General features: G+C 41.4%; 3 protein-coding genes across 3 annotated transcripts in view; all 3 read right to left on the reverse strand.

Annotated features, from left to right (window-relative positions):
* Positions 1–8,976, reverse strand: part of LOC118560344 — a 10,271-nt gene extending 1,295 nt beyond the window's left edge. The window contains exon 1 of the mRNA XM_036131305.1: positions 8,841–8,976. Within this exon, the coding sequence (XP_035987198.1) occupies positions 8,841–8,880 (40 nt within the window). The 5' untranslated portion in view covers positions 8,881–8,976. The remainder of the gene's footprint in view (positions 1–8,840) is intronic.
* The window catches only part of LOC118560306 (trichohyalin-like), a 190,389-nt gene extending 180,071 nt beyond the window's left edge, over positions 1–10,318 (reverse strand). The window contains exons 1-2 of the mRNA XM_036131221.1: positions 9,496–10,318; positions 9,184–9,387 (exon numbers count right to left, since the gene is read on the reverse strand). Of these exons, the coding sequence (XP_035987114.1) occupies positions 9,184–9,387; positions 9,496–10,155 (864 nt within the window). The 5' untranslated portion in view covers positions 10,156–10,318. The remainder of the gene's footprint in view (positions 1–9,183; positions 9,388–9,495) is intronic.
* A 13,244-nt stretch (positions 10,319–23,562) lies between these two features.
* Positions 23,563–25,322, reverse strand: LOC118560327 (tripartite motif-containing protein 16-like). The gene is made up of 2 exons (XM_036131266.1): positions 24,015–25,322; positions 23,563–23,763 (listed from the first exon to the last, which is right to left on the reverse strand). Exons 1-2 carry the CDS (start codon positions 25,219–25,221, stop codon positions 23,666–23,668), a joined length of 1,305 nt encoding a protein of 434 aa, XP_035987159.1. The 5' UTR covers positions 25,222–25,322; the 3' UTR covers positions 23,563–23,665.
* Positions 25,323–27,589: the final 2,267 nt, after the last annotated feature.

Raw genomic sequence — 27,589 nt, forward strand, 5'->3', positions numbered from 1 at the left:
CAAAATGCTTTGAGCTTTACCTCAAAACTAACTTCACCTCTTCAATCAAGGACAACAGTGGCGCAGGAGCTAGTTTACCGTTTAACCAGTGGTTATTGTGTCCTTGGGCAAGACACTTCTCCTGCTTTTTCTGCAGTTGGTGGTCAGAGGGCCCGGGGCACCAGTTGTTTTGTCTGGAATCTTTGCTTCTGTTAGTCTTTCCAGGACAGCTGTGGCAACAATGTAGCTTACCAGCACCATCGTGTGAAGCGAATGAATGGTGAATGACTGAATGTACTGTAAGCGCTTAGGGGTTGTTAAACTTGATAAAGCGCTATACAAGTACACACCAGCTAACATTTACTACAAATCTTCAAGGAGCCCTTGCAACACATGGGCACATGCAGGTTGCCAGTAATGGCAGTTTAATTTAATCACAGCTACACCCACTGACCAAAACCCGAATCAACAAGTCAGCACCCAGTAGAAATGGTCCAGTTTGGTTTATTTCTGCTCCACAGGCAGACCACTGCCAGGTGTCAGAATGAATCATGCAGGAAGCCGCTAAGTCTAGATCAGCCCCCAAAGGGCATGAGTGATGACAATATGAGTGAGGTGGTGGTGTTACAGGTAGTTTACCAGTGTGTCCAGTAGTCAGTTGGAACAGTGAGCAAAGGTCAGCAGACACAGAGAACGACTCGTAGACGCATCAGATAGCACCACCAGCAGGTGATGGAGTTTGATGGGGGTTGTATTGCTGGTGTGTATGGAGCAGGTTGTAGAGATCCATTAACCTGGCTTATGAGGCATACAGATGTCACAGTGACCAATGATGGTACCAGAGATCTGGATACCCCACATGCCAGCAATGGCACCAAACACCTCCACGCCTCACTGACTGGAATGTGGGGGAAACAGATGTTTGAGCAACAGTGGGCCACAGTAACACCTGTACACGCCACATGCCAGACGTGCACAAAACACCCACCCAGGCTCATTGGCTCTGTCTCAATTCAGGGGCTGTATCCTTCGAAGGAGGAATTATAGGCTGATTAAGTCACAGCCCAGCGATGAGGCTGTCCCAATTCTAAAATCCTTCAAAGACTTTTGGGTTGACAAATTGTCTTTTTTATGTGTCCTTACCTCGATTTGTACTGTGGGCGATGTATCCTTCATGCTAATCCTATTTTATGATTCATTGTAGGTTGAAGAGAATTTTTTAACCGGAAAAGCAGTGGTGAATAAAGTTTAATATATTACGTATTTTATTGCTAAAAGTAAATTTTTAAAAGTTTTTAGGCGAGAAGTTGCTTTCTAAAACCGGAATATGTGCTCGGTTAGTTGGCACATCGCTTGAATTACAAAACGCTCAAGAGTGATCGGACCGCAGCCAGATCCTGTTGTCAGCTTACAGCCACTGGGCAGCCGAGGCTCACCACGCCGAGAGAGAAGAGCTTTCTACCGACAACACTGCTTTCAGGACATGTGCTGGCTTTACGCAAAGAGGAATAAGATATCTAAATCTTATCTATCTTCATTACAAGATATCTAATGTCAATGTTTGGTTATCATTCATTATTGTTCGCTACAAGTAAACCGATTTAAGCCTTGCTCCGAAAGTTATAAGGTTCGGGCCTTGGCTTGGAAAATGTTTTAATAATGTCGAAAAATGGTATTTGTCATCAATTAATTTTTGTTTAATGGTATATTTCAATATAAAATTAAGCGACGAAAGGCTATTCAATTCTCAAATCCTTCAAAGACTCCTTCTAATGCGGTCGACAAACGTGTCCTTCTTTGTAGAATTTAAACGATTGGGTCCGGTGTGTCCTTCACTGCTAATCCTATCCTATAATTCCTTGTAGGTTGTAGAGAACGTTTTATCCAGAAACAGCAATGGTGACAGGTACTGAAAAGCTGTGAATAAAGTTGACTATATTACGTTTTTCTGGCATAAAAGTAATTTTAAAAAGTTTTTAGGCGAGAAGTTGGCTTTCTAAAACCGGAATATGTGCTCAGTTAGTTGGCACATCGCTTGAATTACAAAAACGCTCAAGAGTGATTCGGACTGCAGCCAGATCCTGTTGTCAGTTTACAGCCACTGGGCAGCCGAAGGCTCACCACGCCGAGAGAGAAGAGCTTTCTACCGGACACACTGCTTTCAGACATGTGCTGGCTTTTACGCTATGAGGAATAAGATATCTAATCTTATCTATCTTCATTACAAGATATATAATGTCAATGTTCGGTTTATTCATTATTATTTGCTACAATAAACTGATTTTATAACCTTCCTCCCAAAGTTATAGGGTTAGTGCTTAGCTTGGAATTAATTAATTTGTATTAATTTTATTATTATTGATTTGGAAAAAGGGTATTTGTCATCAATTAGTTTTGTTTGTGGTATATTTTAATATGAAATTAAACATTGGCTGATTAATAAATTAGGATATTATAACAGTTGATGAAACAACATTTTAAATAAAAGATTTTTGGCCATAATGAATATATAAATGGGGAAGGTACAAAATATGTGCAGTCATGTACAGTGGAGACAACAGGATTACGTTTTGCTCCAATATTCTCTTCTGGCGGCTCATGAAGGACCCAGCCCAAGCAGACCAGGTCCTTTGAATGGATGCAGCCCTGAATTCAGACATATATATATATATATATAGTATAATATATATATAATATATATACTATATATATATATTATATATATATATATATATATATATATACTGTATTTATATGTAATTATAGATCTAAAATAAAGTGATAAAACAACAGCACAACACATCCATCAATTCTGAATCCCTAGCATGTGGGCATAAAAATATCATGGTGGCAGATGGAGGAACCAGACATTTAGATGCCCCACATGCTACTAAACACAACAACACAACCTACTAACCCTGGCTCATTGTCTGGCATGTGGGGCCTGCAGATGTATGGTTCCAGCATTAGTAACCATGACAGCTGTAAGCACCACATGACAGGCAACAACACAAAACGCTCAACTAGGGGCATTACCTAGCATGTGGGGTATACAGATATCATGGTAGTAAATGGAGGAACCAGACATCTGTATTTCCCACATGACCTGCAGAGGCACTAAATACCAACCCATTCTCATTGCCTGGCATGCAGGGTTTGAAGCTCTTATTCTAAAACTCATCCTGTTTCATTGCCTGGCCTATGGGGTGTACTCATGTCTGGAGCCAACACTGAGGCACAATAACATCTGTACACCCCATATGCCAGGCCACAGCATGACACGCCCACCCAGGCTCAAACATTGTAACACAATAACACACATACCAAGCAACAGCGAAAACATTCACCCAGGCTCATTGTCTGACACGTGGAGCATTTAGCTGTGTGGTTCTAGTATTAGTGACCATGACAACTGTAAGCCCCACATGCAAGACAACAGCACAAAACACCCATCCAGGCTCAATCCTTAGCATGTGGGCATAAAAATATCATGGTGGCCAACGGAGGAACCAGACATTTAGATGCCCCACATGCTATGAAACACAGCAACACAAAATACCAAACCTGACCAACACTCATCATCTGGCATGTGGGGCCTGCAGATGTATGGTTCCAGCATTAGTAACCATGACAGCTGTAAGCACCACATGCCAGGCAATAACACAAAAAGCTCAACTAGGGGCATTACCTGGCATGTGGGGAATACAGATATCATGGTAGTAAATGGAGGAACCAGACATCTGTATTTCCCACATGACCTGCAGAGGCACTGAATACCAACCCATTCTCATTGCCTGGCATGCAGGGTTTGAAGTTCTTATTCTAAAATTAGTTCCCATGACAGCTAAAAACCCCACTGACCAAGCAATTGTCAGAAATGCCCCTACAAGGCTATTGCCTGTTATATAAGGTTTAAAGATGTCTGATTCCAATATTAATGTCATGTTTTGTTGGTGTTTATATTTTGATTTTCTTTGTCTTCGTTTGATAATTATTTAATGTTAGGTCTAGCCTTATCTGGTTCTGTTCTCTCTTCATTATTGTATGCAAGGTGTTGCCATATATGTGCCTTTATTACGCTATGTATTGTGTAGTGTATTCCTTTAGTTCATTCTTTTGTGTTCTTTTGTAATCCTTTGACATGTATGTTGTTTCTTACTAGATCCTCGTTTGACATTTTCCTCAGGATTTCTTGTTCAGCTCCATTCAGGATTATTTACCCTTTTTCGTCCTCTTCTCCATTCTTTTACTTTGTCTCAGCCACTTCACACATCCCCTGATTGTTCTGCATTCTCTCTCCTTCAGCTGCAGCTCATCTATCCTTATCAGTCCTTCTGGTTTGCCTGTCATATCTCCTCTTTTCCTCAGAGTATACTTACCGCTTTCTTTTGCTCTCCAAGTGATCCTACTGTAAATATGCCTGTTTCCGTGTTTCTGTCAAGTCCTTTGTAAAAGCTCTGTTCTCCTTCTGCCAGATTGGAACTTTATGTATTTTTACATTTTTCATTAAAACCACTTCAACACTACGCTCCTCCCAAGTACCTGTCAGCAAGTTGGTCCAGCTTTTCCTCCTCTCACCACGACACAGGAATCAAGTCAGAACTTGGATCAAGCAGACAGAAGCTTCAAGAAGTCCAACATCAGTATGGATATTGATGAGCAGCTCCTCAAAGGTCTTAGTTCACTATTTGAGATTAGATGTGGCTATTCATTCTGAGTTGTCTGGGTGAATGGATATCTTTCCTTCCTGCTGCTGAGAATCTGTCCAGTGCTTCTCTACCTGCTGCCTAGGGTCTGTCTAATGCCTCTGCTTTCATGGGTCCAGTTGACGCCTGCCGCTGCTTCATCCTCGCGCCACAAACACCGTTGACACCATAAGACATTCATGGTGAGGAGGATCAAATGGTCTGGAACTTTCCTTTCTGACCGTCCATATCAGCAGAGCTGTCCATGCTCTGCCAAGTTCTCTGCTTTTGATCAGACCCATTGATCTACTGCATGAGAGCCCAAGACTTCGTGTCGCTTCATAGTGTCAACTTATCGTCACCCCAGACTCCACTTCTCAGTGCTCCAGAGTCCATTCATTGTCGCCTCAGAGCCCAACAATCTAGACACAATCTGCACTCCTGGCTCAGTCATGATCTTCGTCTTTACCGTCTACCTTCATGGCTCAGTCATCATCATCATCTTCCTTGCCATGTTCTTCGTCTTCTTTGCCATCTATACTCCTTGCTCAGTCACGGTCATTGCCTTCCACAGTCCTAACTCTGCCATCTTTGTTACTTTCTAAACTCACGGTCATTCCATGTTCATCACTGCCATCCATATATCTGGACCTGTCATCACCATCAACATTCCCAGGTCGGTCCCCCCCCCAGGTCTGTACCTCTTGTTAAATCTTCATCTTCACACCAGCGTTCTTTTCCTGATCTAAGTTCTTCAAGGGGTAACCGCTTTGTTTTACTGATTAAAAGTTCTCCGACGAGGGTGTCCAGTTGGGACCACCTCATGTCTAGCGCTCTAGCGAGGGGACTACTGGTTTTCTCCTCTCTCTCCAGGGCTCCATGGAGGAATCTACCAGCTTTCAGGCCATGCTCCATGGCATTGTGGAGGTATCTACAGTCTTCCACCCCACTCTCCATGGCTTCATTGAGGGATCCACCAGCTTCCACGCTGCTATCCAGGGCTGCATCAAGGGATCTCCAGGTCTTCCAGTTGCCCTCCAGAGCTCCACCACGGTGTCCTGTCTGGGGTTCAATCCTCCATAGCCCAGCGTCACATTCCAGTTTCTGTGCCCAGGTTCTAGCCCCCTGACCTTTTTGCTAAGTTGCTCTTTGTTTTTCTGTTCTAGTCCTCCTTCCAAGGTCCCCTCCAATGGCCCAGATTTTATTAGTTTTATTTTCATAGACTCACTAAGGGCACCTATGATTTGATCTTTTGCCGGGCATACACTGTACGATATATTCAATCGTGGTACTCATATACAGCTCAAACTGTATGACGAAACAGCAGGCTTTAAAAGTTCACAGCTCTCCATCTCTGTTCTTACACTGTGTGCCCCGACGCTCGGATGCAACCTAACTGCACACACAGTGCGTTCAAAAACCACACGTCGGACTCAGCCCCGTAGAGAGATGGCACTGCTCGGACTGGTCTACCGGGAAGCCAAATGTCAGCAGTAGATGAAGAAAAAGGCGGAACTGTGGAAGCTCACCGTTAAATATGAGGCTTACCAGAACGAAACGCGCTACCTTGGCAATTCTACAAGTTACTCCTCTGTAGTTTGACTCCATGTCACACGTACCGCGGTCATGCTTCTCCCGCTCCTGTGTTTTCGTCTGAGAATACGAAGAAGAATTTAGTTGTTTGCGCGTGTGCAGTGCGTGAGGTCGGGGGAAATCGGCTCGTAGACGGTCGTAACTCCGCTTCAACAGCAGGACGCGCTCATGATCACTCACAATCACTCACGAAGGCCGACTGAATTTCAAACATGTTTGATTTTCAACTGACCTTCCTATTCCTGATCGGTAGGTGGTTCAATTCAATTTAATTAAATTTTATTTATATACCGCCAATTCATGAAACATGTCATCTCAAGGCACTTTACAAAGTCAAGTTTAGTCATATTATACAGATTGGTGGAACAATTTCCTATATAAGGGAACCAATTGATTCCATCAAAGTCCTGACGTGGGAAGAAAAACTCCCCATTAACGGGAAGGAAAACCTCCAGCAGAACCAGGCTCAGTATGAACTGTCATCTGCCTCGACCGACTGGGGTTACAGAAGACAGAGCAGAGACACAACAAGAGAGACAAACAAGCACAGAAGCACACATTGATCCAGTAATCTGTTCTATATTAAATGGTAATAGCTGTCCAAAGCTGTCTTCCCTGGATAATGTCTTAGATAACAGAACGCCAGACCAGATGTACCTACTATGAAGAAAAAAAAGAGAGAGAACAAAAAGCAGAAATGACGACAAGCAATGCATAATTGAAGAACAGTAGAACTTAATAGAGTGAGAAAAATAGACCCTGATGTCCTCCAGCAGCCTAAGCCCATAGAAGAACAACCCCATAGGTAGGTCAGGGCAACATAAGCCACTCTAGTTATAAGCTTTGTCAAAAAGGAAAGTTTTAAGATTAGTCTTAAAAGTAGACAGGGTGTCTGCCTCACGGACCAAAACTGGGAGTTGGTTCCACAGGAGAGGAGCCTGATAGAGAGATGTTGAGAGGCTAATCGCCCCTTGGTAGCCCTTGTATACTAAACTACGCAGGACGCACGATCAAGCTGAAACTCGGCCCGATCAAAAGAATTCTCGTACGACTGAAGAATCAGCCCGAAAAGCGCAAAAAACTCCTACAGTGTATGCCCGGCTTTGAGGTGGTGGTGGGGGTAAAGTCATGATTCACTGGTGTGTATGTTTTAGTTTTTCCCTTACCTTTTCCTACGTTAAACATGACAATTGGTAACCATGATAATTTTACACCGCATATTTCAGGCAAGGCCACAAAACTGCCTTCCAGGCTCAATGGCAGCATGTGAGGAAATACAGATGTCTGGTTCCAGCATGGGTCAGCTGCAACATCTGTATATCCCACATGCTCACCAATGGTAACAAAAAGACTCTCAAACAGCCTAAATACGCAGCATGTGGGGCTTACAGATGTCTGGTTCCAGCATTGTTCACCAAGACATCGGTATGCTCCATCAGCTAGGCTAGTGGATCTCTACAAGCCATCCTCACACAAACCCACAACACAAACTCCATCCAACTCCATCAAGTGCTGGTGATGCTGTCTGACGAGCCTGCGAGACAGACTCTGTGTCCACTGACCTTCACCTGCTGCTCTGACTGACTGCCAGACGCTCCGGTAGCTGCCTGTGACACCACTGCTTCACTCACCATGCCACCACTCATGCTCTCTGGTGGCCCTTTCTGACGTAGCGGCCTCCTGAAAGTCAACATTTCTGACACCATCATCCATCTGTCTGCCTGTGGATTAAATTATGTCCCATTCAGACCATGTCTACTGGGTGCCGACTTGGTGAAGATTTGGTGGAAATGTTTGGTCAGTGAATGTAGCTGTGTTGATTATTTCCAGACTTCTGGTTGGAAACCTGCCGTGTAGATTTTAGCAGGTAGTGTTCTAACCGGATGACACCAGGTTGCCCTCAGGCCTTTTTAAAGGGCTTGCAGAGGGCTTTGCCGACAGACGAGAAGAACCTTTTCAGGATGGGTTCCTTGGCTGTCTTCAGGATTTTCTCTTTGCAAGCAGCAAGTACAGCCTCCTCTACATTTGAGTCCTTATGGCCCAGTATTGAAAGAAGGTTTGTGTGTGAGCAGCCAGTCTTTTTACAGGAGGCTCTCAAGATGTCAGCGCTGAGCTTATTCAGGCTACTTTGGTTCTTCTTAAATTCTCCTCCCTCCACCTCAGCACAGAGTTTCTCAGACAGCCTCTTGGTGATTTCTTGAAACTTTGTGTATTTGCACCTCATCTTTGATTTAGTAACAGCCTGTATAACCAGTGCATGAACCAGCAGGCTGATGAATGACTGCTGCTCCTCCTTCTCTGAGCCTGAATCCATGGGCAGCGGCTCATCAACCTGTGTGGTAGCCTCTGGTGCCGGCTTAACTTCTCTTTCCTCTCCATTCATTACTTGATGAATCTGCTCCTCTGACACAGATTTTTGAACCTCTGTAACATCCGTCTCCTGCTTTCTCAGTTCCTCTTTAACAGCCAGTAACTCTGGTGAAACTCTCTTGTATCGTCCCTCACTGTATTTTTGAAGGAACCTTTGCATCCTGACTCCAACTCCTCTGTTCTGCTGTTTTGCTGTAGCTGCAGCAGCTCTATCCTTCAAGCCTCCATTTTCAGAGATGAATTTGTCCACCATTTTCAACTCTGACTCCTTTTCCTAAGAGATTAAATCATTACCATAATCATTTCGGAAATATTATCAGATATAAATTAATCTTACATCTAAAGTTCTGATTCCACCTTTTTAAAGTTAAAATAATTTACCTCATTAATCTTTGAAAGTTCCTCAGAGATGAATTCATCCACCATCTTCAACTCGGACTCCTTTTCCTAAGAGATAAAATTATTTAACTAAATCAATTCAGAAATATTATCAGATATAAATTAATCCACCATCTAGAGCTCTGATTCCAGTCCTTTAAAAACAAAAATAATTTACCTCATTCATCTCTGCTGGTGCCTCTTCAAGTTCTGCTTCCTCTGGGGTGACCGGTAGCACCTCGTACCGTCCATGGCGGTACCTACTGCAGGACTTCCTAGAGCTCTGAGGACGCTTTTTCTTCTGTGGAATGTGGACGTCTTTGACCTCTCCTAGTTCCTCAGAGATAAATCTGTCCACCATCTTTAACTCTGACTCCTTTTCCTAAGAGATAAAAATTTTTAACTAAATCATTTCAGAAATCTCATCAGATATAAATTAATCCACCATCTAAAGTTCTGATTCCTTTCCTTTAAAGTTAAATTAATTTACCTCGTTCATCTCTGCTGCTGCCTCTTCAAGTTCTGGTTCCTCTGGGATTGTCGGAAGCACCTGGTACCGTCCATGGTGGTGAAGCTCTCCTGTCTGCTGCTCCTTGAGGGCATTTTGCTGGCCTTCAGCAGCTTTTTGCAGCAGCCTCTGCTGACGTTCTTCATTTCTCATCTCTAACAGCTCCTTTATCAATGTCACTGCAAGTGGAACCATTGAATCCACCGTGTCCTTCTCAGAGATTTGCAGGACGAAGGAAGCTGCTGGATCATTCATGCAGCAGAGGGAAGATCTCACTTTTCCTTTGACATGTTTAACAAATGACTTGTTAAACTTGTCAAAATTCTCGGGGGGAGTCGTTCCTTCAACCAAAAGGATGTCTGCAAATGATCTTAGCACTGAGTCGCCCACAACAGTTTCCACGTCCAAAGATCTGAGGCGTCCTTTGTAGATTTTACGCAGAACGAAGGCGGTACATTTCTCCTCTAGCTTCAGCAGCAGCTCCTTTACCTTGGACTTGGTGTCACCATCAAGTTGTCCTGAGGTCAAATCCATGCTCTGCTTCAAGGAGATGGACAAAATGAAATCTTGGATCGTTGGTGTGATCATGTCCACAGTAATAACTGGGACTCTTGGAGCCTTTGAACTGGTGGAGGCGTTCATGGCTTCTCCGTTTGCGCTGGTTCTTCAAGCAAACTCTGGTATTTTCTATCGATGGCAAACTATCACAAACTATCGCTAACTGTTTTTCTCTCACGAAACACGTCTGTCTCTCACAAGGAAAGTATCAGAAGGAAAGAAAATCTGCGTTACAGGGTCTACTAAGGCAGAGCAGCTGCTGTGATGTCATAAGCATCAGAGGAGCTGCTGTGATGTCATAAGCATCAAAGAAGCTGCTGTCATCAGAAGTTCCACCAAGGAACGCCATCAGCGTAGCAACCGTTGCTAGGGCCGTCTCCAGCCTTCCAGTGTGCAGCACAGGGAAAAAGTGTCTAAATTAAAGGATTTAAAGTTAAAAAGGTTCAGGGTTTTAGGATCAGCTGCGGCCCCTGCAGCTCCCCTCAGTAAACGTCTCTACTGTCTTCATGTTTTAGCGGGACGGAAAGATTTAACTGCTGCTTTGAGACACAGCAGCAGCAGAGTTCCCTCTAAGCTCCGCGCCTGCGCAGTGGCGCACGGCATCTGGATTCAGCGCGCACAGCAGATCTATGCTGCGCAGTAAATAACAACCAAGCTGAAGATAATAATAAACCAAGTTATTGTGTAACTTTCAGCAGCTCTTGTGAGACGGTGTTCCATGGCCCGCTCTGTGAGCGCCAGGTGCTGATCGGAGCTCACCGCTGATTGGTGGGTGGGGCTGACGTCTTTATAGTTGGGCAGGTTGCGGTGTGCGTCTTTGTTCTGGGCTCCGTTTCAGAAAGAATGGCCGATCTACGCTGATTAGAAAGCTGCTGCTCTGAGTAGTTCTACCTCACTGTGTCATACTCAGCGTTTCCGGTTTCAGAACAGGTGATATCAGTCAGGTAACTAAACACAGCGTCCGATCAACCAGGAGGTGAAGGCGAGCAGGAGCATGAAAAAAGTCCTCCTGAACGCAGATAAGGTGATTCAGCATGAAAACGGCAGGAAACAAGAAGCCTGGAAGTGGAATTTCCCACGAGTGGAGTTAGAAACCTTTAATGAAGGCATATGGAGAATATTAAACCATAAGAAACAATAATGTTGCTGCGGAAAAGGCGAGTTGGTGGCAGAGAACAGCTGAAAAAGTCATTGCATGAGTGATATGAGAGTTATTTGATGGAGAATTACAGCTGTTTTCTCACACTTCACTCATTTAAACCACAAAGGGGGGTTGATTAGAAAAGGCTTTGGAAGGACAGCGTCACTTTATATTTATCATATAGGCTATATGTATATTTTATATATATAGCCTATTATATATATATATATTGTATTGTATTTATCTACAGTAAATTACTGGCACCAGGGTTTCCAGACGGTTACTTTACTATTTACAGTCAGGTTACTGTATTCTATTCACTGTTTTACCATAATTCTATTATAGCTTTTCTGTAATTTTATGACAAATTGACTGTAATATTAATATTTCACAGTAATTCATCGCAACATTAATTTTATTAAATGTTTACTGTAATTTTAGTGCAACTTTGCTCTAATTATATTAGGTTAATTATATTACAGTTTTATTAGATGAAATGTTTAATGTAATAAAATTAAAGTAGTCCTGTAATAGAAATACAATAAAATAATTTGGTATTGCTAGCTGATGAAATAAAATGTCAGTTTGGAACTTTCTGTACCAAACTCTCCAATTTTATACAAAAAAAATACAAAAACATTTTTAAAATTGTTTTATTGACAATTTAAAACCAACAAACTGCAGCATAACAACAAAAACATGTCTTACAACAACAACATTTACTTTTCACAATAATTGATCTCAAAACATTGCGATTGATAATAAATACCTAACCCACATGATATTATATTAAACTTTTTATTTTTACACATACATTTATTATATTATAATATAAGTGTATATTATCATATACACTTACATTTATTATTTTTACATTTACATATGACACTTAGCCTTCACAATAAAAGGTATAAAAGGGTCAAAATTTCCAAACTATCAAACAAAGGCACAAGAACAAGGTTTTACAAGTCTTTCATGAAACCTTCAGTCAAAATGCTAAATATCTTTATCCTTATAAAGGAAGAAAGGGATCCAACACAGTCAAGCTTTAAAATTGGAGGTTAAAACTTAGTGAAGACCCAAACAAAGCCAACATAAGTATTGAGTAGGGCCTGTTCCTGAACACCACCAGAAACCATCAAGGGGTCGATAGAAGATAACCAAAGGAAAAATGTTTTATTACCACATGACATTTTCATTAAATGTAACCGCATTTATGTCAGTTAAAGAAAGACAGGATGAGAAGGACAGATTTGGTGGACGGACAATCCTTCTCTGACCTTCCCTTATTGTAGCTGTCTCCCTGTCCTTCTGTTAGAAATGGACAGGATAGACAAGGAAAAAGACAAAGTGAGAGAGACAGAAAGACACACAGAGACAAATAGGGACAGAGAAAGACAGACATAGAGAAAGAGAGAGACAGACAAACTGGGATAAAGACAGTCAGAGTGAGAGAGACAGAAAGACACACAGAGACAAATAGGGACAGAGAAAGACATACATAGAGAAAGAGAGAGACAGACAAACTGGGATAAAGACAGTCAGAGTGAGAGAGACAGAAAATCAGGGCCAGAGACTCTCAGAGAGAGAGGGAGACATAAAGACTGAGAGGGGGACAGACTGTTTTTTCTTCATCTGTCCTCTTGTTCATGTCATGGACAGGAGGACAGATTGAGAAAACAGATTGTGTGTAAATGTGTAATTTGACCTTTTTAGAAGTTCCCCTGATAGTCCATCAGCTTGAAAAGCAGAGTGGAGACATGTGGCTTCACCGCTGCCTGTTTCCTTTGCTCCAGCCGTCCTGTCTTTGATTTGTTTTTGATTTTACTTTTACTTTTGCAGCTTTTGTTCCCCTTTCTGGATTAAGGCCCATGAATGGTCTAAAAATAGATGGGGGATATATAGCTCAGTGTTCAAAAGACCCATTTCTTCATCCATATATTACATATATTCTTACATAAGGATTAGTGAATTTGTTCTCACCTTTGGATAAACTCTAGTGTACATGTTGCCTCCTCTAGATACTCAAGGTTAAAAACAGAAAACTGCAAAAAGTGCAGCGAGACCAGCCTGGAACTTAGGTTGTGTGTCCTCACAAACAACTTCACCCTCAATGCTTATCATCCACTGATGAAGGCTATTGGTGTCTCCTGAAAAAAACAATCTTCACTGATATTTTTCATTTTAATTTAATGATCAGGGGCTTTGTTTCTCCAGTTTTCTATTTCTATGTGTTACCAGGTAAGTACATTTATAATATTCAGAGTATTCAGAACTCCACAGACAGGGACTACAGAAACAGCTGATGTGCCGTCCCTCTGCTTATGGACACAATGAGATGATGTGTCCACTGTCTATAGAGATATTTCTAGGGACAGCAGACAGAGAGAGGGATGGCAGATACATCCCTATATCAGTGACATAGAGACGTATCTGCTACTCCTCAGGCACATCTTCTGTCTCTGTCCACATGCTATGTCTGCAGACACCATGCATTTCCCACCCTTCTGACTATAGATGTAGGGCTAGCAGATACTGAAGATGTCAGTTTCTCTCTGGACCTTCCATCCATGTGTCTATAGACAGAAGACTAGAAGATACAGACACACTGAAGAGTATATTGTGCATATGCTACTTACCAAGGTCAACAAGTCGTGGACTTGCCAGCAGATTGTGTGTTCCTTCAAGATCTGCAGCTGTAGCTTACCTCTAAAAACATCACAACAAGGTTACACAAAATTGTAGATTAATGGCACATCTGACTTTTGTATTCTTACATCTGCATAAAGCAGAAGTCCTGATCTTATGGGAAATGTGCGAGGAGAAGCTGGCAACCATGATCCCAACCTCTTCATCAGCTGACAATCTATTTTTAATGTGTTCATTTGTTGGTTTGTTCCTAAAGAAGTCAATAAGGAGAGAGGGCCACAGTCCTCCATTGCATGGTTGAGTTGATTTTGTACATTAACACCAGTAGGTTCTTCAAAAATGAGAAGTGAGGTGCTTCTGCACAAACAAGTATGGCCACTTGTATTTCATTTCTTCAATAGGAGTTTCCTGTGTGTCATTTATATGCTCTCTTTGTAAATAATAGGTTTCCTTCAATAAAGCACAGACATCAGCTCTGTCTGCTCCACTGTGGCCGTACTGGTGATAAATGTTTAGCAAAGTCTGTCTTTTGTCTTCTAATATATCATCACTCTCTGAAAGCGGTGGCTCAGGTTGCCCTCTGGTGCCTCCATAAGTCACTGCTGGCCCTCTGCTCTTTGTCATCTCAGCATTTTCTGAAATGCCTCTTGAATGTCGTCAGCCTGCTGTCAATGTGTTGTTTCTATTTACATGTTCAACCCGTGTTTTCATTTGTTTCAGTGAGGAGTAGCATCCCACTTAAATAATGGATCCTGGGTTGTCATAATCTGCAAAACTCTTTGGATATTGTTTGACTAGTTTAAGAGTTTAGTCATATTCTTTTAATTTTTCCTCATTTCATCAACTAGAATCCTGATCATTTTTCTACCAACAGGTGGGAGTTGGTCTTTTCCCACTTGCTACTGCAGTTCACACATCATTTGGCATTTAGTCCCAGGGAATCTGAAATGTCTCTGGCCAACTTGAAGGAGCTGATGAAGAGGTTGGTGGATTCACAATGTCCAAACCAGTGGAGGATGAAGGTGGACTTCTTAGTGGAATATTGCCACAAACATTATTCCCCCAACTGAAAGAGTAATTACATTTTCTTTAGTATTTCATTTTTTTCTTGTATAGCAAAGAACATTTTCTGAACTTTTACCATAACTGTACTAAAAACCATATGAACAACAGCAACAAAGCAGTCATTAAAACTGACAAAATGTATTATTAACCTGTCTTGAAGTTGTCAAGCAGTTTGGGAGGAAGAACATGTGACAGATCTGCTCCAGGAGCTCCTTCAAAGTATTTTAGATCCTCAATGGTTTCTACGCCCCAGCTAACAAGCCTCTCCACCAGCTTCTCCATCTTCACTTGAGGAAGTCCAGGAAGGGCTTTAGTAACAGACATCTGAATTTCCTCTGCAGAAACTGCTGACATTATTCTAGAGAAGGAAAAGAGTGGTGAAGAGCAAGCTCTGACAAAGCACACAGTTTATACATGGGTAATGGATAGTAATCCAAGAGTTCTTCCTGAATAACACAGCACAGCATTTTTGGTGTTTTTTGGTAAGGCCTTGATCACTGAGTGTTACAGAGCTGTAGCATTGTGTTAAGAAGTAAACAGAGTTTGTTTTAAGTAGAATAGCTTTGATTTCTCCAAAGACAATGCCTTCCTCACATTGATCCTCCACAAGAAACATATTTTTCTTCTACGTTGTCCCTTTGACTTTTGCTTCATGTGAAATCGGACTAGGCTGGCAGTCTAGACTGGCAAGAGCATCTCTGATGTCATCATTGTAATCAGCCAGATCAAAATCAGTTCCCCTTTCAACAATTACAGTAGGTGGCAACAGGCTGCCAGCACTTCAGGAAGCCTGAAGGAGCCGATGCCTTTCAGCCAGAGTGGAGCACAAGTTCTTAAAGTTATGCAGTTTTATTGCACACTGTTTGAAATATGTATGTTTGCTTTCAGATCTAAGTGTCCACAAGTGAATGAGTGTCCCAGATTTACAAGTCAGCTCTGGATAATGAAGGACATAGTGGTGCTTTGGCCTCAGAGAATGGTCAGGAAACAGTTTCTTTCTATAGTACAAGTAGTCCTCTGTCATCACTTTTAGGTAGGCAGTCTGACCTGATGAAATAGCTGCTGCACAGATGAACTCCTCCATTTATCGTAGCTGTAGAACAAGCTGCCACACATGGTTCCTCAGCTGAGCTTTTTATTTTGTCTCCAATTAGGACAGGCAGCAGTCTGAGGAAACACCAGTTCTGAGCTGCATGTCCTGCAAGTTTTTCACTGCTGGGGTTGACTTCAGGTGGCTTATCATGTGCATCATTTCCAAGGTACCTGAACTGATCAATTCTTCTGTTCAGGTCCACATATGTAAATTGTTTCTCAACGTTTACAAGATGTTTGATGTAGAGGGCCAAGTCATAGGAAACAATGCCTTCAAGAAGATCATGAGCAATGCATGGGGGCAAGCCAGGGTTGCACACATGGACGTTTGCTAGCTCATTGAACAGTGAGTCAAACTTGATTTAAAGGGCCAAATGTCTGCTAAACTGAGGTAGACTGCGAGGAGTTTGTGTTTTTTTCTTGCCTGAGCCCAAAGGGATTAACGTCCTCAAATGAGTCCTGATACAGAATCAAGCCAACAGACAATGGGTCAGTTTTGAGCAAAGCATTCTGGGTGATTAAATTGCCATCCTTGATATTCTTATTTTATTTATTTATTTATCTTTTTATGTGATAGGGACAAGTAGGTTTGATGAATCATGTCATACACTACAACATTTTTGCTAAGGCTAATTCTCAATGCCTGTCCCCGGTTAGGATTTTACACAAAACACAGTGACTGTACACAAGACACAACAGAACAAATTACACACTAAAACATGACAGATACAAGATCAGGTCAGTTAGATTATCAATGTTCACATATCTGACCTTTCAATAAAAAGTCTTTAAGTTTATATTTAAAAAGGACCCAGTTTGACTCTCCCTTCAGTTCTGCAGGTAATGTATTCCATGTTTTGGCACCTTGGACAGTGAAAGCTGATTGTCCGAAGGAAGTTTTGCGTCTGGGTACTTGACAGTTTCCACTGTGACCTCCTCTTGTGACTGAGCCCACAGCTCTGAGAGGAACTACACAGTCACTCAAAACCTCAGGGGCCTGATCATGCAAGCATTTGTGAACCAGTTTTAGCTGAGCAAATTTGACAAAGTTCTCAAAATTTAGCATTTTTAAATTGTTCAGACCAACACAGTGATGGGACCTGGTTGGTTTTTTTTATCTAAGATTTTTATAGCTCTATTGTATGTCATCTGAAAAAGCTTGATAATGGTGCTTGTGGCCTGTGACCAAGAACTAATGCAGTAACTTAGATGTGAAAAAATCATGGAGTGCACAAAACTGTGAGCAGCGTGAAATGGTAGATAATCTCTAATCAGTTTGAATGTGTATAAGTTTGCTTTTGTTACTCTGGACACTTTTTTTACATGGCTGTCAAATTTCAATTGTGAGTCAAGTATTAGCCCTAGATATTTGATTTCTGAGACCTGCTGGATTCTAGCTCCATTTATCTGTAAATTTAATTCCTCACATATGGGCTTGGTCCTAGAAGAGAAACAGACAGACATAGTTTTTTTTTAACATTCAGAGACAGCCCTACATTATGGAACCACACTGACACAGTTTGTAGATGTCCTGACAGTTAGGGTCAGGACCTTCCACTAGCCTGAAAAGCTTGCTGTCGCCATAGTTCTCGCTGTCTCGTCAACGTTATGTAATGACACGGGTTCATTGTTGTGTGCGCGCGCCAGAGCGCTTTCTGGTTTAGAGGAGGAGCGAGTGATGCGTTCACAGCATGTGGGAAAAACTAAACTCACAGTGAATTAAATACAGCAGCTCAATAGTTCCATGAAAATTTACACGCGATGGTCGCGATAAAGTCATTTTGACTATCGCGTGGAGGAAAACTTGAGATACATCAAGTATACTCGATATATCGCCCACCCCTGAACTGGCTCATGTCGTGTATTTCTTGGAACCCTTCAATGACAGTCTGAATTACAGATGAAGGAAGCAACATTTCTACCTGCATCTTTAAATAAAAGTGTGCCAGGTGTTGAAGAAACAAGTTCTCATCTGTATTTTCTGCATTACCATCAAACTGCTCTATCATGGCATCGTTTGAAGGTTCATCATTACATCTATCACCTGAATGACCCATCACAGTTGTAACATGTGAGCTCTCCTCACTATCACCTTCACTTTTATCGCTTTTCTGGACAATGCCTTCAAGCAGATTATGTTCTGTTCTTCTTTTGTGACATCTTGATAAATGTGATGTGAATGTAGACAAAGTTGTAAAGGTTCAGGTGCGCTGTTTAAATGGACAACTTACTCTTGTACCTTCCTCTAAATGAGCTTTTAAATGTGAAAATAAACTAACTGAATCATCACAATGCACATCACAATATTCAACATGACAGTTAAAATCATTGTAGACTGAATCCATAGCTGCTTGTTGCTGCTTATGAAACCTGTATGAATGAGATTTGAAAGCATTGAAGTTTTTGAACACCATGCTGCAGCTTGTTATTCCACATCTAAAACTGACATTAACAGGTTTCTGTGAAATTTAATGTGCCTCAAATATGAAAAAGGAGTTTTATGTGGGCAAAACTGACAGGTAATTATCCTGAAATTAAAATTTATTTTAATCCAGGGTGCACATTCAAAGAGTTCCAGGGTAAAAAAATAAATCCGATTTGGTATTTTTTTTTTCTATGACTGCCACAACCTAAAAAAAATATTTTTGTCTCAAATAAGGTAGCATCAACTGGTTATTAAAATTTAAGAACGCAGATAAATCATTTTTTGCACATAGATATATGATGGACTTACAGCGGGACAGCTAAAGCTCTGACATCAAACCATTAGAGTGAGATGCTTACTCTAACAACGAGTTAGATGTAGGATAGGTGCACAGAAAATTATATATTTATTCAGATTAAATGCTAAGTACAGCAAGATGCAATAGTTTTTCATTGGTGGATGTCGCACATGGCAGCTACATTTGATTAAGAGTAACGGCAGCATGAGGATAAATCCAGTCCGCTATCATGAAATAATGTTTGGGTAGTTGCCTGAACATAAATGTAAAAATGTTAATTATTTTAGAAAAGAATGATTACAAAAAAATTTAAACAAATACAGTAGAAACTAACATTCAGCTGTCTGGATGAGGCTCACTTAAAAACTTTTATTGTCGTCTCAGACGCAGTATGCCAGAGTTAGGCACAGAATATTACAGTTTGCGGTTGTCACAGACATTTTAGACAGAAAGTGAAGTATTAACCCTGATAACACTATAAATATTAATTTTAGCTAAATATTTAACCATTGTCATATTCTGGGTAAAAGATAAATGTCAAAACGGAGCTAAAAAGCAGTTATGGTGCTCATGATGCTAGGTTAGAAATAACTGAGGAAAACTTTAGCAAAAAATGTGATAAATGCATGAAAAGCTCAGTATCATCACATAACATGTATTTTTGTCCACTAATTGACACAAAACTGCAAAAAGTACTTACCCAGAGAAAGTCCTTGTTTGTCCGTGTCTAACCAACGAACATTGGTCTCCTGCAGGTAAATATCCCACAATGCAGCTGTATATTTAAATTTTACAGTACAGTTATGTATATGATCCAACTGTCCAATCAAATTCAATGTTATTTCTGTTTTACAGCTAAGAGTGTATTTTTAAAACCCAGCCTCCTGGCTGTATTCTCATGATGTAGTTTTTACAGAAATTCCTTACAGTGTAGTTCTGTTATTAATCTTGTGGGTCTCTGACTATGGAACAGAGCAACAGTAACATTCCTGACAGCGCCACATCCAGCTGCCTCTGAAAGATTTTCTGCGTCTCCTCCGTTATTAAAAAGCTGCCGTTGGCATAAAAACGGAGAGCAGCACAAAGAAATTGTTCAGAACTGAGAGCGTTCCCTCATTGTGTTAGAAAAGCGATGTGCGAGCTGAGAATAATGAAGTAAATCATCTGATGACCCCAAAGCGCTTCCCACTGGTCAGTCATTCACCCATTCATGCACACATTCACACCCTGATGGTGGTGAGCTACATTGTAGCCACAGCTGCCCTGGAGCAGACTGACAGAAGAGAGGCTGCCACATGCTGGGGCTAAATCTCACTGCAGAAAATGGAAATTATTTAAATAAATTAGGGGGAACATTGAGCAGCACTCTGGCTCCTATTGAAGCTGAGTTTGTTCTGAACTTAGCAGAAGAAGACGATCTGAGCTTTTATCTGGCTCTGAAATGACAGGTGCAGAAATAAACAAGTAGTGGTTGTTAAAAAGTTAAATAGTTGTTGTTCAGAGGGACAGAGGACAATAAGCGCGCTTTTATCAGGAGGTTTTCTTCCTCCTTCAGGCAGAGAGCTGCTGTGATTGGTGGAGGAGAAACAGGTTTTTATCCTGATGCTGCAGTAAGAGCAGAGCTGAGCTGCTCCTCTAAAACCTTTCTGTCATTATTCATGAAATCAGAGCAAATTAAGAACAGATAAGAAAACAAAATAGCTGCAGAACCACTCTTTATTCATCCAGGATGTTTCCTTCAATCATTTCCAGGTGAGAATTACTGCAGTAAAACAAAAACTGGATGAAAAGGAATCAATTGGCCTAAGAGGATGAAGGAAACCATAAATATTACTAAACTAAAATACCAGTAAATATAAATACAAACACTGTATCAGCTGAAGGCCTTAGTCCTTTGTGAAATAAATTACAATGACGATTACAAAACCAGGGAAAAGGGAGAGTTTGGTTCTTTAGATGAGACAGTGGTTGAACAAAGCTTCTGAGTTCTAGAGCAACTTTCATCAGACACAACGAGCAAACTCTGTTCCTGCAGGGATTACTCAGGCTGCTACCAGTAAAAACAACCACATAAAGCATGTTTCTTTTTCATTTATAGCAGCTAAAAAACTCAGTCTAGAGGCAAAGGACTGCAGCATATTCAGTATCGTTATTAGATGGAAGTAAATGAAATTTCTTCTGCTGTATCAAACTTCAACTATTTCTGGGCGGGGCTAAGTCCCCATATTTCAGGATCCTAACAACCCTCTGGTGCAGCATTGATCACTACTGAAACACACACGTGTCTCTGAGACTACTTTCTTTTTCTAGGGTTTGTTTTCCTTTATACTTGAGCAACATTTGCTGAAATTATACCTTAAATCTTAGCTGATGGGGTTATAAAGTAAAATAATATCAACTGTTTGTCTGATCTTAAATTTTAGCAGCTTTTAAACAGAACTAAAAACAGCTGAACCCAAGGCTTCACAGAGAAAATAAACTCAAAGGAATGAAAATTACATTTATTTTCATTAGAAATAGAATCTATTCATCTACTCAGAATCCTTGTAGTGAAACATGAATGGTTCCCGCCAACAAACATTAACAGCATCTCAAACATGACCAGCTTCAACAATCAGGGTTCAGTTTAGCGCCATCTGGTGGTGGTTTGTTGAATCGCAGAGGCAGCCTGGGGACCCATCAGTTCTGCTTTATTTCTAACATCTGATTTCAAATGACTTTTAGCGCTCGCTTGGAATTAAATCCCTGGTGTCATCCATCAGTATTCTGCAGAAATGCAACATCTGGTCCTGATTTTTCCAGGTTGTCCTTTATGGAACTGATGGGGGAAAGATGGCGTCCTTTTAGGGTGCTGCTCTTCAGTCAATGCTCACATTGTTCCCTGTAGAATCCAGCAGGACATCAACAGAACCATTGGTCTGAGTCCAAGAGTCTCTGGCACCGTCCATAGTTCTGACAAGGATTATGTGTGCAGACAGGCGGCTTCCTGGAGACATGGATGGAAATCCTTCCACCACTAGTTGACAAGAAGCACCAACTCCATGAAGCAGTTCTGACACAAGTTGCCTTGTGTGCTGTGGTGAAACCAATCAGTTTCCAGCAGAACTGGTTGAGCACCACCGTTCCACAAAAAGCTGCAGAAGAACAAGTTGTGTCTGCCAATTATTTTAATGCCACATTTAAACGTCTTTGTGAGGTTTTCCTGCAGAGATGGACTGTCCACTGTCAGCTAGCGCTACAGATTGTGCTCTCTGGACTCAGCTCACGAGTTTTATAGTAGCTGGTGAATATCTCAGCAGTCATTGGCTCCATCTAAATAGCCTTAAAGCTATAGTTGGTAATGATGGAGAGCTAGCATGATGTGAAAGTGGCATCTCCTCTGAGATCCACCTCCTCCTCCCCTTCTGTCAGCGCTCCATTCAAAACCCCCAGCAGAAGCCAGCAGGGAAGAGGAGAGCTGACTCAACCATTTCAGCACATTTTGGAGCTCAACCAAAGAACCTCATGTCCGAATCAGCTGGAAGGAAACTTCTCCTTGTCCTCTTCTCTCTTCTTCTTCTGCTAACACGCTATTTAATTCAGTTTTATTTATATAGCAACAATTAACAACACATGTCCAACAAACAAGTGGGAGAGCCTAGACCCACCCAGGCCCACCCATCAAGGACAAATACACTCATTTCATAAAGATTTTACTTCATTTAGTTCCTTTTTGCAGTGAAGATGGATGCATTGATACAGGATGGTCTATTTCTGGGATCATTTAGACATTAAACAATATTTTAATCAGTCAAATTTTCTTTGAGCATTTTCAAACAATAAAACTGCTTATAGAGAAATGGAAATAAGACTTTGCAGGGTTGGGACGGTCATGCAGTCACGCCGCTGCAGTACTGTGGAAGCTATGTTTATTTAAATAAAAGGTAACTTGATAACTGCTACAATTATGATGTCATCTTGGTAATATTTCTCTCAATAAGCAGCAGTGTAACTTCAAGTGCCTCTGTTGTGCTTTGCTATGATGCTCTGCTTAGCAGCCAAGGTTAGGGCAGTTAGAAGGCCAAGTTTTTTCAGCTCACTACTGTGAAAATGCTCATGTTAGGCCTCTTTCTAAAAGCTGACATCTCACTAAATTCAGACGCTTCATGGATTTAAAAGTTGCTTTTGATGGGAGTCAGAATAGAAAATTAAGCTTTTAGAAGCTTTTGCTGTTAGTTTAGACTTATGTTACGGTTACTGTACTGTCCACAGAAGTGGCAGTAACTAGTTACATTTACTCAGTTACGATTACTTTAGGAACTTTTTGAACAAAATGCACTTTTAAGAATAGTTTCTTTGTTCTTGTTTCTTATGCAAACATACATGTTTAACACAAAAAACAATTTAAAATTTTTTACTTTTACATAAAAAGAGTTGAAAATAATTCAAAGTATCATGATCCAGAGAAATACATAATTTATTTACCATTTAACACAAAAGTAAAACAATTATTTTTTAAATTTTTGCGTAGAATGAGTATTTGAAATACTTAAAATTAATTCTACTGATTCTGAGAGATATTTGGTTTACATTTTCAACAGAAAAACGAAACAGTTATACATTTTTTTTATTCTGGTGCTGATCAGCTGGTTTTGAAAACAACGCTGAGAAATGAACAAACCCAACAGAACCAGAACATCAATTCTGAAGGAAAACAAGTGCTGACAATCTCTGACTATTGATTTCTGTGCAGTTTAGACATAAAACAACAACGATCAAGAAAATAATCTGCTGGATATTTAAAATCAAACTCACTGAACCTTCAGCAGATTCTGTCTATTTGGGTTTACAGAACTCAGCAGAACCTCCAGTGATCCAAACCCAAACTCCAGCACGTAGCGGCTGAGTGAAGGTGGTCTGGACTCTGTGGAGGAGAGTCATGGTTTCAGAGACGCTGTAGAAGGACAGAATACCTGCTCTGTGATCCAGGTACACTCCTACTCTGGAGGAACCAGGACCTGAGATGGAGGTCCAGATGTTGTTGTGTCCAAATTTATAACCTCCTTGGTAACAATCTAATGCCCAAGATTTGTCATTATGTCCAAATTTACATTCATCCCCTCTTCCTGCTCTGCCGATATTTTTGTATGCGACTGCAACAGAAACATCCCCTCTCCTCTCCACCTCCCAGTAACAACGTCCAGTCAGACTCTCTCTACTCAGAACCTGCCACCAAACAGTGAATCTGTCTGGATGACTAGAATAAGACTGAGGTTGTTTCATCTTTGTCACCTTCCTGTTCCCCTCTGATAGTAACAGATAACTGTATGCTGTGTTTGGATCAAGTGTGATTTTACATGAATATCTCAAGAATCCAGCTCTGCTCTTCGGTTCTGGTTCTGGCAGTAAAACATCCACATCAGTGAGGCTCAGTGAAATGTTTGTCCATGCGTCTCTCAGGATATCCTGTAGTTGATCTCTGAGCTCTGACACAGCTGCTGTCACATCCTCAAAGTAGCTCAGAGGACGGATCTTGATGCTGGATGAGTGTGTAGACTCACTGAGTGCTGACAGTGAGGGGTAGTTGTGGAGAAACTGGTTGTGATCCTCTGTGTCTGAGAGCTGCTTCAGCTCAGCGTCTTTCCTCTTCAGCTCAGTGATCTCCTGCTCCAGCTTCTCCTGAAGCTCTTTGACTCGACTCCCTTCAGTTTCCTGCTGGGATCTGATCTGCTGCTTCACATCGGAGCTTCTTTTCTGGATGAGACGGATCAGCTGAGTGAAGATCTTCTCACTGTCCTCCACTGTTTTATCAGCAGAGTGCTTGATGGCCTCCAGCTCCTGTTGAAGCAGCTTCACATCTTTCTCTCTGTCCTGGATTCCCTGCTGGATGTTTTCTCGTCTCACCTCCAGCTCTCTCTGCCTCTCAGTCCTTTCTGCTGCAGCTGACACTGTGTCGTGGCCTTTATGTTCATCCTCAGGGCAGAGATAACAGATACACTTCTGATCAGTACGACAGAACATCTTCATCACTTCATCATGACGAGAGCAGATGTTCTCCTGGAGGTTCTTGGAGGGCTTCACCAGCTTGTGTTTCTTAAATGCAGCTGAATCATAATGAGGCTGAAGGTGTTTCTTACAGAAAGAGGCCAGACAAAATAAACAGGACTTGATGGCTTTTAGTTTTCTTCTAGAGCAGAAATCACAGGCCACATCTTCAGGTCCAGCATAGCAGAGATCAGCAGGAGCAGCTTGGAGTCCAGTCTTCTTCAGCTGCTCCACTAAAGCTGCTAACATGGTGTTTTTCTTCAGAACAGGCCTCGGTGTGAAGGTCTCCCTGCACTGAGGGCAGCTGTGGATTCCTTTCTGATCCTCTTCATCCCAGAAGTTTTTAATACACTTCATACAGTAGCTGTGTCCACAGGGAATAGTCACCGGATCCTTCAGTAGACCCAGACAGATCGAACAGGAGAAGGTTTCTCGGTCCAGCTGGTTCTGCTCCATTCCTCCTCTCGGTCACAGTGACTGTATGAGTTTCATTTCCTGAAAACAGCAACAGCTCTGATCTACGAATCACGTGTCAGAGCAGAGAGGCTGCAGCCAATCAGCTTTCACCACCAGCTTCAAGGTGTGTCTGAGAGCAGGTAGAACAGGGAGGGTTATCAGGTTTTACAGCCTTCAGAGCCACAGACATGAATACATAGACGCCGTGTTCTCGGTTGAGAGGCGTGCCGACAGAGCGGCCATCTTAGGTCAGACCAAGCGGCAGTCAGACAGAATACAAGTCAGTTCAGGTAAGTGGTGCTTTATGTTTTCAGACACTCTGAATCCGGTGAATTCTCAACCGATTTCCAGATAAATTAGCTGACTGAAGACGTCAGCCCTTTAGGGGCTACATGGGACCAATTGATTGAATTAAAAGATTGTCTAACTTAATACATAATTTCGATTTTATATTGACAGTCAGCAAACTTCCAGAGCTCCGTCCCAGGATGCCCGACTTTTGCTAGGCTTATGGGTGCGGAAATAAAGGGGTATTACAAACCAGATCCCGGGGAATTACCTTCCACAAGTAAGATTTTATGATAGTTAATCCTTATACTTTACAGTTACAGTTTTTTCCGGCACAAACATATGTGCTAATGGGTAGCAGGGATGGAAGCGGAGAAAAGTACATTAAACACCCTGTTTTCTAAAAGATCTGACTGAGGAGATATATATATATATATATATATATATATATATATATATATATATATATATATATATATATAGAGAGAGAGAGAGAGAGAGAGAGAGAGAGAGAGAGAGGTGTATAATTTGTGTTTATTATATTAATATGCAACTGAAAATATATAACTGTGAGTATATATATCATCCCGTTAGACTTCAGTTTAAATTGTTTTTGTTCTGAATAAATATGTGTAATCTGTCTGAAAGCTCACCTGTAATGTTCTGAGGAAAAGGACCCAGAATTCAGCCAGACCAGCAGAGGTTTCTTAAAAAAAAGCTCTTTAATCACCAACTCAAAAAACAGGGGAAAAAATCCAAACAGACTGTTGAACAAAAAGATGACACAAAAAATAAACAAACGAGCAGGGCAGACAAGGCAGGAACAGACCGGACAGAATGGCTCAGGTTTCTGGAGGAAAAGGGGTCAAAAAATCCAAAAAGCAAACCTAACACACAGAATTTGCAGGAGGAGACTCACCCATACTCAACAGGACAACCTGGCACTGATGTCTGGTCTCACCAGTTTATATGGAGGTGGAATCAGGTGAAACCGGTGAGAGGTGATTGCAGCAGGGGTGGAGTTAGGCAGGTGTGCAGAGTAAGTAATTAGACCAGACATCAGTGCAGAGGCTCAAAACAAGAACAGATAAAAAAACCAAACCAAAACTAAGAAACTTCTGAAGACATAACAGAATAAACTACAACAGTAAACACTAATCTAAACAAGAAATCAGACAAGACAGAACTCAAAACTGCCAGATAATAAAAGACAGGAGAGAGAATGAAAAACTAAAACTAACATAAACCATAACAGAACTCAGAATATTACATCACCAGCATTGTGAACATATAATTTAAATTAAATCTGAGCTGCCTCCTATTCATTTTGACAGCAGATGTCTGATCTGTGGTCTGACCCAAGATGGCCGCCCTGTAGGCATGTCAGCCCAGCAGCCGGCAGCATACAATGGGGCGTCTACGTATATGATGTCTATGTTCAGAGCTGTAAAGCTGACCTTTGACCTCCTGTTTCACAAGAAACAGTTCATATAGTTAATGTTTAAAAAAAAATCAGATTTCTTTTTCTTTTGTTGAGGTTTATCAATATTTTTAAACACTAAACAGCAAACTTTAACCTAATTATTCAGTAGACTAATGGCACACCTAAAAGGTTAAATAGACCCAGTCCCAACCAAGTTATTTAAGGAGGTATTCCCTTTAATGTCCCTATTTAGGAGATGATTAATTTCTCATTAGTGAATGGATATGTACCACAGGCTTTTAAAGTAGCTGTTATTAAACCTTTTACAGACCTATAGGACTCAGCAGGCAGCGCCGTGCAGTTTTCTGCTGGTGCTTTCTCCTCATCTCTCTCCACAGGTGACTGCAGTTGACAGGTGGGCCGTTTGCGCACATCTGCGGCTCGTTCTGCGAGTCTGTGCTGGAGCACAGCTGTACAACGCCAGGGTGTTAACCTTGAGTGGTATGCCTTAGTGACCACTGTCTTTCAACAGCCACTTGCTCTGCATTAATTTGTGTCTCCTGTTTCTCCCAGGTTGCCTCGTGCATCGTATCCACAACGTTAGGAAATTGGAGAGAAAATGGCACTCTACACACCGAGAGGAATCCTGCCTAATCT

This window comes from Fundulus heteroclitus, unplaced genomic scaffold, assembly GCF_011125445.2.
Source record: "Fundulus heteroclitus isolate FHET01 unplaced genomic scaffold, MU-UCD_Fhet_4.1 scaffold_42, whole genome shotgun sequence".
Taxonomy (NCBI): domain Eukaryota; kingdom Metazoa; phylum Chordata; class Actinopteri; order Cyprinodontiformes; family Fundulidae; genus Fundulus; species Fundulus heteroclitus.